Source organism: Argentina silus (assembly GCF_951799395.1).
Source record: "Argentina silus genome assembly, chromosome: 16".
Taxonomy (NCBI): Eukaryota; Metazoa; Chordata; class Actinopteri; order Argentiniformes; family Argentinidae; genus Argentina; species Argentina silus.
The window spans coordinates 11,487,973-11,507,087 of record NC_139670.1 but is presented as its reverse complement, the minus strand read 5'-3'; the positions used below and the strand labels follow the sequence as shown (position 1 = coordinate 11,507,087).

Below are 19,115 nucleotides of genomic sequence, written 5' to 3'. Positions count from 1 at the left end.
ACCCAAATAAACTCCACATGACACTTACAACTAATAATAAAGCAGTGGCAATCCATCAAAGGTCATTCGATTGTTGATACCATCACTTTGAAGTAAAATTAACGTTCAATCCATTACTTTGTATTGTCTCATTTTGTTTCAGCTGCATTTCTCCAGGAACAGAGTTACCCACTCTGCTTGATGAGTATGTTGGCCAGGTCTGTCTTGGGGCAATGCTTATTATCTGGAATGCCAGATTATGTATGTACCTATATCTTGTGTTGCTGTGAGCCATTTTTATTTCATGATAGCTTATCTTTACATTTGTGATTATCGTTTTGGAAAGCTCCTTCATATGGGTTAATGACATCAAAACATATAATCTGTACAGCTTTTGTCAAGTGCTTCTTATACGCTACAGTAGGCTTTACTCCACATTTGAGATTGTCATACTCCAACCATGCATACTGAACTGCATCTTATGAAAACTACGTATTGGATGATAAACATGTCATGTGTGTCTGTGTTTGCTTGGGGAAAAAAAAAAAAAAAGATAATACATGACTTCATGAACCCAGAAAAATAACAGAACGTTCACTTTATACACTCACACAAAGAGAAACGCTGCAAGGATTTATAGTCTAACAACCAGTTTGGTCAACCACAGGTATGACACTAATCTTTCAGTTAACTAGCTGGCTAGATTCAATATCCAGGAAAATTGTATATTGCGTGTGTGTTCCACTTAGTCTATGGCGCGATGGCGTTTCATGTGGATACGTTGATGGACTCACGTCGGCGCTAGATCGCTGATAGTTTCGGATGGGATTGATTCAGTTTACAGTCGCGTCACAGGGAGAAGGAGGGGCGTGGTTTCAACTTTTGTATTTGACAACTGGGAAGTAATGCTGCTACGTTGCTCAGACTGCACTTCAAATCGCTTGGTAGCCGACGTGTGTAGTGGTTGATCATTTCGGAGTTTCTCTTCACTTCAAGCAAGACGTTGACGTTGGGACGCCGTTGTTGCTACTCAATTTCAAACCCCGTCGTCGTGTTTTGTGGAAGTAGAAGTCTGTGTTGTGTACCGCAGTTTCATAAAACAAAGCCATTGCATTGCACGTGTATTGCATTTTCATGAAATTCTAGGGAACCCCTGAAATTCCGCGACACCTACATTGAAGCTTCCTACGTGTTTGTGAAGTGAATTCTAAAGAGCCACCACACTGGTTCATCAAACGGGGATGACTGTCGTGCTGACTGTATCCTTCTGTCTTCTTGTTGCAGTGTTCCATTTTAAAGCAGGTACGAAACAGTATTATTATGTTGCTATTTAAGTTACGGTCACTGTTATGAGCGGCAACTATTGTGTTACACCCACTATTTATTCATCGTTTTCCACAACGATTGTATTTAAGACATGTCTCAAGACCAACACAATGCAGTAAGATATTCTCTGTTGATAATTGTGAACTTCTGTTATGAGAAATGATCAGTTTGATAACAATGCTCCATCAAAACAGTGTACGGTTTTACTTGTGTGTGATTGTACAGTATGTGGGTGGGTGCATGTGTTTTGAGGACTGTTGTGCTCAAAGAAATGCTCATCAGTCCTGATGTAACACATTTACACAACCTAGAGATGTGACCGGTTGCAGCTTCCTTACTTATTAGTTCCCCTGGATAATAAGAGGCTAGAGTAGATAGGCCATCGGTTCAGTGCCCTTAAAGCATTGTCATCTCACTATGTAGCTTATAGCTATACACTTCTCATGCTTATTGGCTTTTGATAATTTATGTTTCAATTCTCACAAGTGACAGGCCTTATAAATCAGCTGGTAAACCAGTCGTTTGGATGTGGCTGTCATTCATGTACTCTACTGTTGAATGGAGGGCGAACACTGAATGAGCTCAAAGTCGTAAAAGCTAACTTTATTCTTTGACCCTCTTTCTTGGATTTGGCCGACTGCCTAGAAACCTAAGTGTTCTGGTTGACAGCATGTAGTTGGCTATAGCACTCCCCCAAGTGAGTGAGCTTGACACAAAATCTTTCTGCAAACAATGACCTAAAGTGAGCAATTGTGGATGTGTTCTTTAAAACACCTGTGAAAACAAAGGAAAAGAAAGCAAGAGAAAAACAGAATAGAACATGCTGAAATGGTTTCCTGACTTAAGGCAATACTTTTTCTATATGAGTGAATGTTTGACTTCTATTTAAAAGAGAGGGGAGCTGAGCTGACTTGTAGGATTGTTTTGGAATCAAAGCATTATCTTTACAAACTGCGGCTCCATGCAAATGGATGCAAACTAATTGGAGGTTAGGAGTAAGGAATTGTACAGTATGTGAATGTGCAAGAGTAGTGTGTCAGAAACCATGGTTTGACGGGTTTGGTGTATGTCCATGTGAGAGCCTGAGAATATTTTGTTAATGAGTGTGCACTGTGCAGGAGTGAGAGGTTTGTGCCACAAATAAGCAAATTACTTTCCAGCTCACTTGTGTGTGTTATGTCATGCATGGAATGGCCCTGAATATTCCCCATCATCTAACTGACTTGGTATCGGAGGGTTTTACACTACCTCTTGTTGCTTTCCTCTCACTGTAATGGTAGTTCTGTACCTTAATTCCTCCTGAATGTAGAGGTACAGTGTTTGAGTGAGTTTGAGTGAGAGAGTTTCCCATGTGTATATTGCAGCAAGCATTGTCACAACAGGCCTTTTCATATCTACTATCCAACCATCAACTGGAGTTAAGTAAGACAGGAGAGGAATGTTGTGTGTGTGTGTGTGTGTGTGTGTGTGTGTGTGTGTGTGTGTCTGTGTGTGTGTCTGTGTGTGTCTGTGTGTGTGTGTGTGTGTGTCTGTGTGTGTGTCTGTGTTAATTTAAAAATACATGCCTTCATAAAGACCTGTTGCCGCAGAGCAAACATTCTTGCCTGTGCTAAATATCTCAGACAGCAGAACATGTCCTAGCAGGGAGAGGCTCTGTCATTCTTTTACCTATCCTTCTCCATTTTCACCATGTAAAAGTCATGGCGACTCCAAACAAGGTGACAGAGCCCCTGTTGTTGGGAAGCAGTTAAGCAAATGTTGTGAATAGTAGTAAGTGTTGTCACTCAGCTGAACGTGTGACTCTAGTCCTAGGTTGGGTTGGGTTACCTGTACAGGTGTTTTGTCACTCAACGGAGGAGGGGGACAGGGGAACAGAAGGATGTGGGAAGAGTGGGATGGGGTGGATAAGGGTTGTGGAGAACCCTGTGTTGGCTTGCAAATGGTTTATAAATCTGAAGTGATGTGTTTGAAGAGGGGGAGTGAGCTCAATTGATATCAATGACACTTGTTTAGCAACAGTGGGATTAACTGAAGCAACCACTCATTGCATTTCGACTCAGCCAACAAGTCCAGACTGAAATATGGTATTAGCATTTTTGGGTGGTGTTGAGGGTCACGGTTCCATTCAAACCTTTATCTTAAAAAAAATAAAAAAATAAAAAAAATATTTTTTAAATTTTAAACTTTATACTGGACTTATGCTCTGACCAGCTGGTCATACTTTTAAGAAAAAATGTGTTCCCACTTAAGGCTCAATTGTATGGCCAGTTATTGAGGGATAGAAATACTTGTAATGTTTTTAAGGGGAATGAAGAGTTTCAAAGTGTCCTTAATTGACTATGCCTATACAGCTGTTTCGCTATAATTAATTATATTAAATAATTGTTTACATTTTAATGACTTTTGAATTTAGTAAGGGGGAGGGTGTCAGCTGAAGTTCTTCGGACCAAATTTCATGGGAATCTGTTCGTATTTCAGTGCACAACAGAAATGTTTACATTTTTGGCCCCCGATGTGTTTGGGTCCTCTTGAAAAAAGATTTGTATCTCACTTTAGAAAGTAGCCTTCTTGGCATGGGTGAATGCAAAGCTGCAAATAAGGCGATTCGCTGCGCAATGTTTACCCATTATTGATGTGAGTTTACAGTTTTGTATGGCTACAGGAGGATGAGACACTTTATTAATTCCAGGGGGACTCTAGTGCAGTTTGAGAAGTCTCGACTCTAGGTTAAAAACCATTGAGCCTGCATCAGCCTTCTAGTTAAGGAACAAGCTCTTAAAGGATGTGTTCACTTTAAAATCTAGCCCAATTTCAATTATCCGCTTACCCCTACATCTGTCAAATCAATAATGGGTAAATGGATAGGATTTCAATGAGGGACAACATGACTTCAGAGCTCTGTATGACCGGCCAAGTGTGCCTTAGTGTGGGCCCAAGCTGCAAGACTCTATAGACTCCTGAAATCTTCTAATTTAATCCATCAATGTGTTGGGAAGTTCTTGAAGATTACTGAAGTATGACAGAAGAGGTTCCCAAACTGACTGAAATTTGTCTGAGCATCTTATTGCAAATTTAATCTTCTCCAAATGTAAAAATAGCATTACATCTTTCAGCCATTGTGCTGCAGTGGGTGGCATATTTGATTTCCAATGAAGTAAAATTTGCCTACGTGCCAGCAAAGAAACAAATGCTATGATGTTGAGTTGCTTCTTGGTCATGCTTGTTTCCTCATTTGGTACACCAAATAATGCTATCATTGCACAAGGTTGCAAAGTAAATCCAAGGACTTTAGACAGTACTTCAAATATGACAGACCAATACCCTGTTAGCAAATGGCAAGACCAAAACATGTGTGTCAAATCCACCACATTAACATGACATCTGATACATAATAATTTTTTTAATATGTATATTAAAAAAGCGAAATGACATATATTACATTATTATTCCATGTGCCCTGATTCAACAAGTTTTCATTCTACTTGTGGCAGCAGCAGGCCACGCCCCTGAAAACTGAGTGAAAGGGCAAAAAGTATCTTACTAGCCTAAACAATGGCACATGTTGATGCTTTTTGGAGCCTATGAATGGTGGACTCCCTTCCATGGTATTACAAAATTAATACTAATTTGGCTCAATATGGACTCAAAAACGTCCTGTATGGATTGACAGATGTGGGGGTAAGTGCATGTTTATATTGAAATTGGGGTAACGCTTTACATTAAGTTACTCTTTGTCAAGGGTGTGTTAATGGTTTATGTTTAGTCAAACGGTTAACTCATTAGTTTAGATTTTTTGATAGTCACTTGGTGCTTGCAATCAGGAGCCAGTTATTCATGCTTTATAAATGCACTTTAATAAATGCTTTGAAAACGAACCCTGATGTGAAATCATGCAACATTATTTTCGATGGTTGCACAGTTGGGAAACAGTTATTTCCTGACTTGGGGATGATTCGGCTGGGACCAAATTGATTCAACACATCTGTACGTACCTGTACTATGAGAAGATCTCCCAAAGTACAATACAGTTGTCACCATGTTTTTTGCCCCATGGCCCATACTTCAAAACCTGATGTCCTCATCAACATTTTCCTCATTTAAACATTTCCACCCTGCAGGTGTTTGTTGACATATGACTTACCTCTTCTCTGTGTTCACCGGTTTATGTAGAAAAACCTTTGGCCATTTGTTAATGGGTTACCAACATTTATAACAGATAATGTCACCTTAATGTAAAGTGTAACAACATTGACCATTTATTCATGTGTTTCCAATATCTCTAACTGATCAAATGTCACCTTAATGTAAAGTGTAACACCGTTATTTATTAATGAGTTACTAACATGAATTAATGAGTTGCAAACATTTGTAACTGAGCATAATTAATGTGTACCTATAACTTAAAAAAGTGACAAAGTAAAGTGATACACATCATTGTATTTATTTTTTGAGGCAGCAGCTGGCCAGAGCCTACAGACCGTTTGTAAATGTCATATCACGTTTTGATCAAATCCTGAGTAACGATGGCAACAAGAGAGAGAACCGGTGGCTACAGTTCTGTTGTCGAACCCACTTCCAGGTTGGTTATGTTTTCTAAAAGTCCTTCAAAATATAAGTTATTTTTCTCTTCAAAAGAGTACTGCCAAAATAGGGTTCCTTGATCTAAAGTGTTACCAAAATTAGATTTCAAAGTGAACCAACCCCCTCGCCTCTTGTTTCGGCTAATCCTGTTTCCTTGGCTGTCTCACCAGGCAGTTTCATTCTGTAAATATTTACAATGAGTGAAGGGGACATGGCAATATTAGCAATAGGAACTCTCAGGGGAAGTCTAATCTCCAATATGGCATATTTATAAATCTAGTTAGCAGTTAGAGTGCTAACTATCTGCCAATGTCCACACATAAGCAGATAACTGTATTTGGTCACTGCACAGTGAAGGCCCATGTATGAAGCCTTTATGAAGTGTTTATTAGCACTTGACATGGACATATGTTTACGCCAGGCTCCTCTAATTTCATGATGAGAAAAACGCGGACAAAATCATGGAATTCAGACATTAATGGAATTTAACAATATGGAAAAATTACCTGAAATGATAAGATCCTGGAAACCAAGCATGCAGCCAATCGCTTGTCTGAATTAGATTTCGTCAAGTAGGCAAGCTGATGTTGTTTTTGTTTGTATGTGAATCAGCTGTTAATTCCAGAACTGTTAATACTGTACAGTATATGATGACCTTGACCCATCCCCTGAGGCAGAATATCCCCCCCCCCCTCCCCTAGTAGAATTCCAGCTATCCAGATGGTGTCTGGTGGGGTCTGAGAGCGGAGACCCCATGACTTTGATATGCTGGTTGAACGAATCATTCTATCCTGCTGTCTTTTCTGTTTCTGTCTGTGTATGCTTTCTCCCTCTCGCCCTCTCTCTCTCTCTTGCTCGCTCAAGTGGACATCTGCCTGGTGTTGAATTAATTTTAAAGTCCAGGCCTGATAAGTAAACAAGTGAGAAATTACATAGTCCTATTTCTAACCTGAAGCAGGGGTCCAGGCTCTTCTCAACATTTCCCCATTCAAATTGTGTAGATTCTGTAGCTGTCCTTCTAATTTAGAGAATTGGTAGCCTGTACTTTTCAGTTACCCAGTGCAAACAGAAGTCGGATAAGTGTAAAAATGCTAAACAAAAGGAGTTGATTAGCTTAAAGGTGTGGTACTCGTACTCTCTGCTACATCTGTCCCATAAAAAGCCTCTGTCTCTCTCTGGCCTGTTTGAGAGGAATCCAGCTCAGCATGCTATGCATAGTGAGTGTTTCTCTGGATGGGGCTTTCCTGATCTACCAGCCTGATAAAGGCCTACAAACCACTCCCTTCCCCCAGCGTGCGTGTTGTGGTGTGTGTGTGTTGTGTTGTTGTGGGTGGGTGTGTGTGTGTGTCTGTCCTCTACCCACTGCCCTCCCTCAAGTTTAATGACTCCTTTGAATGAGGTAAATAGAAAGCCGGAAGGGACAGGAACAAAGGTGAGCCATGAGAGCCCAAATCCAGGAAAATAGAAAAATTCCACACACTGTGCTGTGTAAAAAGAAACGACACACAACCACAGAGGGACACAATGGCCATTGTCTCTGTTAGAAATTACTTCAAGGCAAGAAAGGAAGCAACACACTTTCTGTGACATCCAGCTGTAACTGGTTCAGTAACAATGTAAATCGCAACCAGGTCAGTGTTAAAAAACCCATTACTTTACAGCCACAAAGGTAAATTGGAGTAGGGGCATGAGTTGGCTGAGTTGATATGTCAACAGCATTATGGGTGACTGACTACAGTCAGTTGGACTGCTGGTAAAAGGGATTGCGTGTGTGCCTGAGTGTGTGTGTATGTGTGTGTCCTGGATTAGCATCAGACCCTGTTTTTGCCCCTTCCTGAAACCCCCCACCCACCCCACCATCGCATCACCAGACTGGAGCCCCTTGGCACCCTGGAGACACATGCCCCAAATCCTGCCCCCATCCCCTTCTCCCCCCTACTCTTTCCTCCCTGCTCCCTCTCACTAAAGCTCAAGGAAGAGATGAGTAACATCAATTGAAGCCCTGCCATGTCAAAATACCCCCCTGTCAGCATTCCCTTTAAAGCTCTCTATTTATCGGTCCCTTGCTTAAGGATGAGTGGATTGTGTTGAAAGTTTCTGCAATTGTAATTAAGTCCTCATTCTGCCTATGATGGCACTGTGGGCCCGTAAACAGCCATATAAGCTCTGTCAAATGGCTTTATAATGGGAACCACATTGGCTTCCCAGTATGCAGTCTATTACTGTATGGGGGCGGAAATGCATGGCACTAGCCCTGCCCATATAGCGTTTTTGGCTGCAGTTGGTTAAATAGTTTCGGCCTAAGCTGCTGCTTAGCACATGTAGATGTCAGATAGTGTTATTGGATTACGAGCTGATGGCCCATACTGAGCCCCATCTCCTCTTGTTGGCGGTCACATGACCCTGCTGGAATCACACACGGGACACGGGACAGGACACACACTTTCGCTGTCCAGGGGATACGTGTCTGCTGGCCTTAGCCTAACAACTTTCCCCTGACCTGAACCATTCTGCTCAACAAGAGGTGTAGTGTACTGGATAAGGTAAGGCTGTATTTTCCATTAGATACAGCATCTCTCAGTGAAATTAGGCATACTATATTTTTCTTCCACTTACTCATTTTAGTCCGCTCCGTATGGGTGCTTGCTCTGGAATCCCTCGGAACTGTCTCGGGTGAGAGACTTTTATAAAAAAGACGACTGGCCTTGCCTTGTCCCCTGCTGCCTGTTTGAGCTGCTGCACACTGGCACCTGGTTTTCTCACTGGAGAAAAGTTTCCACCGTCAGGAAGAATGTGAATGTCAGGAGCTGGCGCTACGTTTAACGGGCACTTCCCATGGTGCAAAGCAAAGGAAACTTGACGTCTGTATGTCTCTGTGGCTCCCAATTTGATTGGACACTACTCTTAACTTTTATTTGGAAGTTCTTCCTCAGTTTATGGTGGCAAAGCTTTTTCATGCTCCAGATATTTTCAGATTTTCCTAAGCAGGATACTGACGCTGTGCTTCCCTTTCAAATGAAAATGTTTACTTGTGAGGACATCGCTTTATTTTAAGCCGTTTATTGTCCACCAATTTGCATGTCTCTGAAATTTACATGTTCCCAATTAGATGACTGGACCGGACACTTGGTCATTAGCATGACACAATGATTGCATGTCTCTTATAGGAGGTGTGGCATGACAGCCAGTGAATCAGAAATTAGGACTTGTGTTGGGGTGGCTGCCATTGTTAAGAGTCCAGACTGTGGTCATTGCTTTTGACTCTTTGCAAGAAAAGCAATCAGAAACATACAGTCAAAGCAGTTTTAGGTTGTAAAAAACAACAACCTTGCACTCCTGTATGATCTTAGGGTGGTGTCTGCATTCCTGCTGCATGCTCTTGTGTGGACATGCGAGTTCTGTAGAAATCCAGAGACTAATGGACTAGGGCATTGGTTAGCCCCAGAGGCAGGTCTTTCCCTGGGCCTCCTCCCAGACTGTGATTGAACCCATTCACTTATGTGTAAGGACATTTACTCTCTAGGGGGCTATGTATGGGAGTTCTAATAAATGAAGATGGGGTCGCTAATCGGACTAGGATGCTATTGTGTTGTGATGTTCCTTCCATTCTGCCTTCCTTCGTGTTATTGATGAACTAGCATTCTGGAATTAGCTGATGAGATCATTTACACCACACTCAGCTGTTGGAATCCATGTGAGCAACTCATCTTATTTATTCCAAACTGTATATAAGCTTTTAGCAGCTCTATTTCATTTGCAAAAATGCTGTATAATAATATTTGATTGATCTCATTAAAAGCCTTCTTCATTTATTTTATTTAATTATTATTATTTTTGTAAACTTCCAATGTTTAACCTGTCTCACTCACTCATACTGACAGGCCCATTATTGTCTGTGCTTATCAACGTACAGCGAACTCTGTCTGTGCTTCGGGTTAGGGTTTGACACAGATCATTCGTTGAACCCTATGTTGGTTCAGGCTCTGTAGAGAAATATCAGTTTGACGTTGATTTAAAGCCCCTTCTGAGTTCAAGCCCTGAAGCTGACATTGTAGTTTAACATCAGCCATTTGACCGGCCAGCAGTGCGGGTCAGGCGGTGGATTTGTCAGAACTAAAAAGATATGGTGACGATAGATGAATGTTCATTTTCATGTCATGGACATAGATAATAGGAAACAATGCAACCCTTTAAAGCTCTTTAAATCCTCTGGGTTGTAGTAGCCTCTCTCCCTATGGCATATTGAATCCATTAGTGGACTGACTCATGTAACTGTTGATATACTGCATGTGAGCAAAGCCAGTGAAAGTCTAGGCTGCTGGTCAGCATTGCTGGTGGTCTGTGTGGGAGAAAGAAAACAACAATGCAAAGCATAATAGACATGGTGTTCCATGACATGGAGAGGAAAAGATGACACTCCAGTTTCAATGCTAGGGGAAATTCGACCATTGAACCAATTTATAATCTGTGCCTCCTCTTCACTCAACTCTCCCCAAAAATGACTATGGACAGTTACCGAGCTGATGAAAACAGTGCACGTTTTGATTGTGCCTTTATGGATTGTTAGATGTGATGTGCACTAAGGAAGTGACACACTTTGTCATTGTTGAGACAGAGCTTCCTCTCATGGCCGTAACTGCTCCCCTGTGTCTGGAACAGGTCAGAGCTCAACCATGCAATCGGAAACACTGGACTTAGTCTAGTTTATTTACATGGCATGGAAGAGCGATATTTGCACATCCAATATGGGGCAACTGAGGACTGGCGTTGCATAAAACTGAAAATACTGAAATAGGCCTACTACTTCTAGCAAAATAGTAAAACATAGCCTAGTCTTGTTATCTATTTTTATAAACTGTCACTCAATAAACCACAAAATAAAGTGATGTGTCATTACTTCTGTCAAAACGTCAGGCCATGGCGACACATTTAAATAGATGAGGTCCATTCTATCAAAGTTGTTCTCTCTTTAAACAGTCTAACATGTGTTTCAGCAGTACTGTCTTTTAGACACTGGCTTGTTGAGAGAGCTCTCTGTGCCTTTAGCCGTGCAGGTTTCCACACGCTCTCTCCATCCACAGTGCAACCTCTAACAAAATAACCATACAAAGATTTAAAAAAAAAAAAACCCTGAAACAAATGTCTTTGGGTGAGTTCACTGTTCCCTGATAAGGGTGATGATGTCTCCACAGTATGACTCACGACTTTGGTTGCCTTCTCCTTGTTCGGCTGAAATAACAAAGCCGGCTTCCAAACAAAGCAGGCTTTTTGTTTTCGATCTGCATGATCAAGCTTTAGTGTTATTCAGCACTCCTTTTATAGGTAGTGAGAAAGAAATACAGAGTGGACTCGGAGATGACTTGGTAAATTACGTAAGGGTGTTCACAATCCTGAAATCAACATCCAACCTCCAGGGATTTGTTGCCTTCATAATGAGATGTATTGTTTGTTTTGGTTGGGATTGACATTTCACAAGTTGTACATTTGTCAATGACGCCATGACTATTCAGTGCCTAGCAAGGAACTTGCTACTTGGGTCAGGGAGGACTGCAGAGTAGTGAGGTATCTCATCGTAAGATTGAAGCAACTCAATGTTTTCTGATTCACAAACAAGGCTATGTCGATGTTGCAGACCTTTGCTGAAGTCCTGCTTTCTTCCAGCAAGATTTCAATAGCCTGCCACTGTGTACTTGTTCCAATTAATGACATGTAGATTGCTTGGTGGCTCATTGAGTGCCTGACTGCAGCCTGAAGTAGCAAGGCCAATGCAAGGTTCTGGTTTTCATTCAGTAGATTTTCCCTGCGTGGGTCTCAGCCATTGATATACATACTGTATACTATATAACTACTGACCTTTCAATGGATTCCAATTAGAGATTGTGATTGGCATAGTGAACCCAGGAAATGCTGTTTATGAGCATCTTCATTCATAGCGACATCTGATTGGTTGCCCCAACTTGGCACCAACACAGTTGCTAAAGTAGAGGCGCGTTTGAGTGTTTTTCTGACCTGCATTGGGTTCATGTACTCACCAAAGCACACGTCTTGGACGTGTGTGTATGCTTGTTTCGTGCTTTCAATTTGTAAAAAAAGAAAAATGTACTTATGATGTCGCTTGTGGGCAATGAAAAACAAATCTGTCCCAGGCATAAGACTACATATCTAAAAGTAGGAAATAATACAAACTGAAATTGCAGTCCAAATCAGTCTGGCCAGATGGATTACTAATTTTAACATGCAGTGCATCATATGGCCACATGGTATCGCAGGCTCTATTAACAGGATTGCACGCCTGGTCTCGGCTGATGTTGCCAAGCTGTTGCTGTTCCTACTGTTGTCCTCATTGCTTAGCCAACTGTTGTTGTGTTAGGTGGAGGTTAGGAGGGCTGGGTGAGGTGAAGTTAGCCAATCACACTCACTTCCTGTGTAATATGTTAAAGTCTTCTTTTTGTTTTTTTTAAAGAAACGAGTGTCTCATTTCTTGGTCCATTTAATGGCCCAGCAGGTGGTTGGTGCATTTTCGGAGATTTGTGAGCCCCTGTCACCACTACAGAAATGGTTCCCCAAGGTTGAGGTCATTTATTCTCCCCTCTGACCCTCCTCTTCTCCGCTCTCCTCTACTTTCTCCCTGTTTGTCCTCTCTCTCCCTTTTCCCTCTCCTTTCTCATCACACCAACCCTCCCCTTTTTTCTTTCCTCCATCCCCCCCTCCTGTGCTTGCCTCTCCACTCCCACACTCTCTACCCCTCCCCTCCCTGACTAAGAGCTATTGAATGTGCAATCCCAGATGTGCTAAATTAACCCTCGCCCTCTACTGTAGGGATCCCAGAGGATTACGTTAACCTCCCAATCCTCCCCCTACTTATATAAGCATACCTCTGCATACCCATTATTCTCTCCCCAGCTCCTGGGATGTCGAGGTGCCAAAGCCCATAGTGTTGTTAACATACTTGTGCTGTGAGAGGGCTGCAAAAATCAGACTGCGCTTTGTGTTTTTCGATTTGAGTGTGCAGGCAGTGTGCATATGTTGTTGGTTTTATTGGTGTTGTCAGCTGGTGTGCATTTAAGTGGGTCCATAATACGCCTTATTCACACCTGAATTCGCTGAGTGTTCTACCATAGACAACTAGTGCGGATTGCAAATAAATTATCATGGCTTTTAAAATCAGGTTAGATGATAATGACATCCCACTAGCAATATTCTATAAAGTATCCTAAATCAAAGGATCTAATTTTGGTGTAAATTAGAGTGTTGCAGTCATGGGGGACAAACTTATCTCCCTAGATGTAGAACATGCAGAATGAGAGTACTCTCAATGCCCTCTATCATGTGACCTCCTTTTCATTAGTTTCAATAAAGCACTTCCTTGGTATAACAATTGAGCGTTCGTTCATGAATGGTAGTCAATTAACAATGGACGCTAAGTAAATAACGTGTAGCCTATTGAACATCTTCTTAAACCAAGTATCTTTTCTGCTTTTTAAACCTTGTAGAAGTAAACTGAATATTTTATGGACTTGGGAACAGCTCAAGTGCAGATTAAGGAAAGACATTGGCCGTCAGTAAAGCAAAACGATTCTCGAAAAAAACTAAAAATGGCCTCCAAGGTTATGTGAGAGTCATAGTGCAGTGGTCTGCTAGCTGTGAGCTGAGCTGGCTGACTTCACTCTCACTTGGGGGATCATTAGGCAGGGTTGGGCTGGGGTTGGGCTCTAACTCCAGGAGGTTACAGCCAGTTCTCATTGACCCAAACAGAAGGTGTGTGTGTCCTTCTACGTATTGCACTTGGTACCATATTTATTTGGAAGTCTTATTAAACCTATTGTTTGTTACTTTAACATTGCACCACCATAAATACTTGTGTTTTCCTCTTTTTCTTCCAACAGTGAGATGATTTTAATGAAGTGATCCATCATCCATCAAGGGGAGATCAACCATACAGCAGTCAACCTTTGAACAACTCTTGGACACCCCAGGACCTCCACGGTTTGCTGGCGTCCACTGGAGAGAAGGGGCCTTGAACTCCTATTCTAGGAGAGTAACAGGACAGAACAGGAGGGAAGAAAGAATGGATGCCGTAGACACCCTCCAGAGCTCCGCCCTGGAGACCAAGGCTGAGCGCATTGCCCGCTACAAGGCGGAGAGGAGGAGGGAGCTTGCTGAACGCTACGGCAATACAGAGGATGTCACCTCCAAATATGTTAGGAAGAACAGGAATGTTGGCGAGACCTCTGAGACGGTCTCTGTAATTAGCAAGGAGAAGTTGGACAGCCGTTCAGAACAGACTGGCTCTAGCCGGGGCACCAGGAGTAAGACGGAAGATTTTGATGAGCCGGTTGACAGTGAGTCCTCCCAGGAGACAGGGGGTGATGAGGAGCCCCAGGCAGAAACCACTGTGCCTTTTAAATCAGAGCCTGCTAATTCAGCAAAGCTCTCTTTTCATCACAGGTGAGTCAACTCCTTGTCAGTGGTTCATCCACAGCACAGGAGTAGTAAGGGTTGAAGTATAACAAAATTGCCCTTGAAATTGACACTAATCAGATGACGTTTCAGATCTCAAAAGCGGTCTAATGTCGAAATGTCAATGTCCCATACCATCGGTTGTGTAGATCCAGCAGCATGCCTAAACAAAATACCTGGATAGTTGACAGTGCACATATTTTCAAATTCATTTTAATATCACGTATGTGATATTAAAACATCTGACAAATTTGGTTTGACAAACTGGCTAAAAGCTTGAGTCAGCAGTTGGAGGTTTGCCATATTAGTTTGCTGGGGCATGTTTTGATTCAGTTTACAGCAATCCCACAACATTGGGAGTGTTGGGCAATTCTGGGGAATGTAGATTCAAGAGAAACATATTTCCTGCATGTCCTCTGTACATAGACGATGTGAATCATTTCCTGTCCCGCATTTCGGTTATTTTCCCTGTAATCAGCTCAAAGGTTCTGCTGAGTCCAAGGGCCTGTTGGGTCCCGACAGACAAGCCCCCTAAAGGGATGAGTGGAGAGAGATAGACGGATAGATTGAGAAGAGGAGAAAAGGAGGGAGTTTAGAACATGCTCTGTGCTGAAGCATCCAGTCCTATGCTTAACGAACCAAGAGAAGTATGACTAGCTGCTTGTTAGATGTTATCAATCGATTATCTTCTTGCATCTTAACTGGAAAAGACGTACGCTGTTTTGCAATACCCACCTGAAAGAAGCGTGGTATTTGACATGTTGCTACGCATGCAGGTAGTCACGTAGAATTAATATGTGAATTAATCAAGTTAAGATTTAGGAAGATGGTGCACTCAGATAACTTGATGTCTTGCACACACGTCACTTCAAAGCCTGACTCATGACTCAAACTGACCTGACCAGTCCTATTGTGGCGTACACTGTTGAGCTGAACTTAAACTATGCCATAAGGGTTGTTTGTTTTCATGCCCCAGGGTCAGACACAGTTCAACTTATTGTGTAACTTGTAGAGGAAATGTTTGCATTTGAGCTAACTTATGAGTGTCACGACAAAAGTGTGAATGCAGTGTTATCGTGTGTAGTAGGCTGTGCAGATCCGAAAAAAGAAAAACTCTTAATGTAAGCTAATGCATTTCGATTTCAGAGTCTGAGGCAACAACGTGTGTGTGTGTTTGGGGGGGCGGGGGTGAACACCACTGTATGTGTTCATATATGCTCAGGTATCAAGTCAGGCTAGTTCGCAGACAACCCTGTTTGATGACTTACAGTTGAAGTCAGAAGTTTACATGTACCTTAGCCAAATACACTTAAACTCAGTTTTTCACAATTCCTGACATTTAATCCTAGTAAACATTCCCTGTCTTAGGTCGGTTAGGATCACTACTTTATTTTAAGAATGTGAAATGTCAGAATAATAGTAGAGAGAATTATTTATTTCAGCTTTTATTTCTTTCATCACATTCCCAGTGGGGTCAGAAGTTTACATAGTATTTGGTAGCATTGCCTTTAAATTGTTTAACTTGGGTCAAACCTTTTGGGTAGCCTACCACAAGCTTCCCACAATAAGTTGGTGGAATTTTAGCCCCGTCCTCCTGACAGAACGTGTAACTGAGTCAGGTTTGTAGGCCTCCTTTCTCGCACACGCTTTTTCAGTTCTGCCCACAAATGATCTATAGGATTGAGGTCAGGGCTTTGTGATGGCCACTCCAATACCTTGACCTTGTTGTCCTTAAGCCATTTTGCCACAACTTTGGAAGTATGCTTGGGGTCATTGTCCATTTGGAAGACCCATTTGCGACCAAGCTTTAGCTTCCTGGCTGATGTCTTGAGATGTTGCTTCAATATATCCACATAATTTTCCTTCCTCATGATGCCATCTATTTTGTGAAGTGCACCAGTCCCTCCTGCAACAAAGCACCCCCACAACATGATGCTGCCACCCCCATGCTTCACGGTTGGGATGGTGTTCTTCGGCTTGCAAGCCTCCCTCTTTTTCCTTCAAAGATAATGATGGTCATTATTGCCAAACAGTTAAATCTTTGTTTCATCAGACCAGAGGACATTTCTCCGAAAAGTAAGAACTTTGTCCCCATGTGCAGTAGCAAACTATAGTCTGGCTTTTTTATGGCGGTTTTGACATCATTTGCTGGAATTTTCCAAGATGTTTAAAGGCACAATCAACTTAGTGTATGTAAACTTCTGACCTACTGGAATTGTGCTATTGTGAATTATAAGTGAAATAATCTGTCTCTAAACAATTGTTGGAAAAATTACTTAATGTCCTAACCGACTTGCCAAAACTATAGTTTGTTAACATGAAATCTGTGGAGTGGTTAAAAAATGTGTTTTAATGACTTCAACCTAAGTGTATGTACACTTCTGACTTCAACTGTATTTTTGTCTGGAACAAGAATAGGGTTAGGGAGGATCCTAAGCTTTTCATTATGAGATGTTTTTTTATCTTAACATGACAGACATCCTCCTGTGCCAATTTTAAAATGGTTTTACTCCATTTTTGTAGCTAAGTTGGATGTTTTTCATACTGCTTGTTATTTATCATGGGGAGTATCGGATGCACATTGGCTATTTGCAGTCACTTACTTCCTGTGCGTGTGTGCGCGCGCAGTGCTTGTTGTAAACATTATAGTAATTATGGTGTTGGGTCCAGATTGGTCAAAGACACAGGCCTCCAGTCACACAATGTAAGTGGGAGTTTAATCATTATTTACAGTGCCCTCCATAATGGGACACGGAAGCATTTTTTCTTTTGCCTCTATACTCCAAAAGTTGGAGCCAGGGCACCAAAAATAGTGGGACAGATTCATATAATGTCCAAATTAACCACTCATGTTTAGTCAGCAATCCTTTCCATGCAATAACTGCCTAAAGTCAGACTCATTGACCGCACCAGATGCTGGGTATCTTCTCTGGTGATGCTCTACCAGGCCTGTACTGCAGCCATCTTCAGTTGTTGTCTTCAGTTGTCTTCAGTCTTTTGTCTCAAATCTTATGAAATGAAATGCATATTTAATTGGATTTGAAGGTTGACTTAGCCAGTCAAGAACTTTCCACTTTTTTGCCCTGAAAAACTCCCAAGTTGCTGTGGCAGTATGTTTTTGGCCATTGTCCTGTATGATGAAGTGCCATCCAAAGAATTTGGATGCATTTGCTTGTACTCCAGCAGACAAGATGTTTCTGTACACTTCAGAATACATTCTGCTGCAGTTACATTATCAATTAAAACAAGTAAGCCAGTTCTAGTGGCAGCTATACATGCCAAAACCATAACACCCCCTCCACCATGTTTCACAGATGAGGTATGCTGTAAATCTTGGGCAGATCCTTTTAGCTCCAAACTTTCCTTTTGCAATCACTCTGGTACATGATTATATTTGTCTTATCTGACAAATTCATGCCTACCTCTTGGAGAGTGTTCCTAATCTGTGATACAGTTGTTTTTCTGAATTATGGTGAGCATTCTTTGGTCATCCACTATAGAAGTCTTCCTTGGCCTTGCTGAGCTCACCAGTGCTTTTTTTCTTTTTAATGTTCAAAACAGTTGATTATAGAAAGCCTAAGGTTTTGGCTATGTGCCTCATAGTTGTTCTTGATTTTTCAGCCTAATAATGGCTTTCTTGACTTTCATCGACACCTCTTTTGGTCGTCATGTTGACACACACCAACGTCTGAAACGTCTGTCTCAGCTTTCATACCCTCAAATGAAAGCTGAGATTCTATCTCTATTTTAACCTCATAGTAAGTTTGATTTCAAATTAAAAATTGGAGTACTGTATACTGTAGAGCCAAAACAAATGTTACACTGTCCCATAACTTAAGGAGGGCACTGTATTTGTCTAGGTCTTAGTGTTGATAAGATCAGTCAGCAAATCAGAGACACATTGTCACTATCTAGAAAAAGTTCATATTTTGTAGTAAATGTAGGCCTACATACAAACTTGTTTCCCTGTCATTCCACTTTGTACTAACATATTTCTTTCTTCAGGCATTGTGAAGTCTATCAGCTGCTGTTCAGTTGTGGAGTGCATGACATAATCTCTGAGTACCTCAGAGAAAGACTTGAGTGCTCTGTCTGCCTAAGTGCTTGATTAATGACTTCTCTGCTTCAAACTGGCTGTCTGTTTTTCTTATTATTATTTTTTTTAAAACTTCCCCAATCTTTCACTCTGAATTACCTTCTCTCCTTTCATGAGTCTATGCCCTTCCTCTCTCTGCCCCATTCTTTCCTTTTTTTAATGTCTTCTTTTCATCTGGCTCTCTCCTGCCTACCTTGACAATTTGGATAGCCTGGACTTGATGCATGTGGCTCCTCCCCTTCACCCGGCAGACAGACCGGGGGCAGTGTCAACCAAGCACCGCAGGCCCCTACGGTTGCCAAGGGGTGCTTCGGAAGGGGGTCGCATGGCTAACGGGCGATTTGGGACACAGTCTGTGACTGTCTGCGAGGACACTTTGAGCCAAGGGTAGGGTCAGAGAGAGAGAGACTACTCTGTAGGCTTGACGCTCACTGTACCAAGCCCAAGTGTGGTGTGCAAGTGTGGTTCCACAGTAGAGATGGCATAGCACCATGTTTTTTGTGTGCGATGTGTTTGTGTAGTTCATCATATCTCTTTAATGAATTTGATCTTGTTTAAGAGTGTGACCTTGTTATGTTTCACTTGCTACAGTATTAGTGAGCAACACCTCTGTGTTATTATCAATAATGTAACAGCTTGATGTGGCTAGTTGTTGTTATAGTGTCTCTGGTTC

General features: G+C 41.7%; 1 protein-coding gene across 1 annotated transcript in view; it reads left to right on the top strand.

The window, feature by feature from the left end:
- Nucleotides 1–918: 918 nt before the first annotated feature.
- The window catches only part of svild (supervillin d), a 45,228-nt gene continuing 27,031 nt past the window's right edge, over nucleotides 919–19,115 (top strand). The window contains exons 1-2 of the mRNA XM_083687084.1: nucleotides 919–1,281; nucleotides 13,773–14,334. Of these exons, the coding sequence (XP_083543210.1) occupies nucleotides 13,955–14,334 (380 nt within the window). The 5' untranslated portion in view covers nucleotides 919–1,281; nucleotides 13,773–13,954. The remainder of the gene's footprint in view (nucleotides 1,282–13,772; nucleotides 14,335–19,115) is intronic.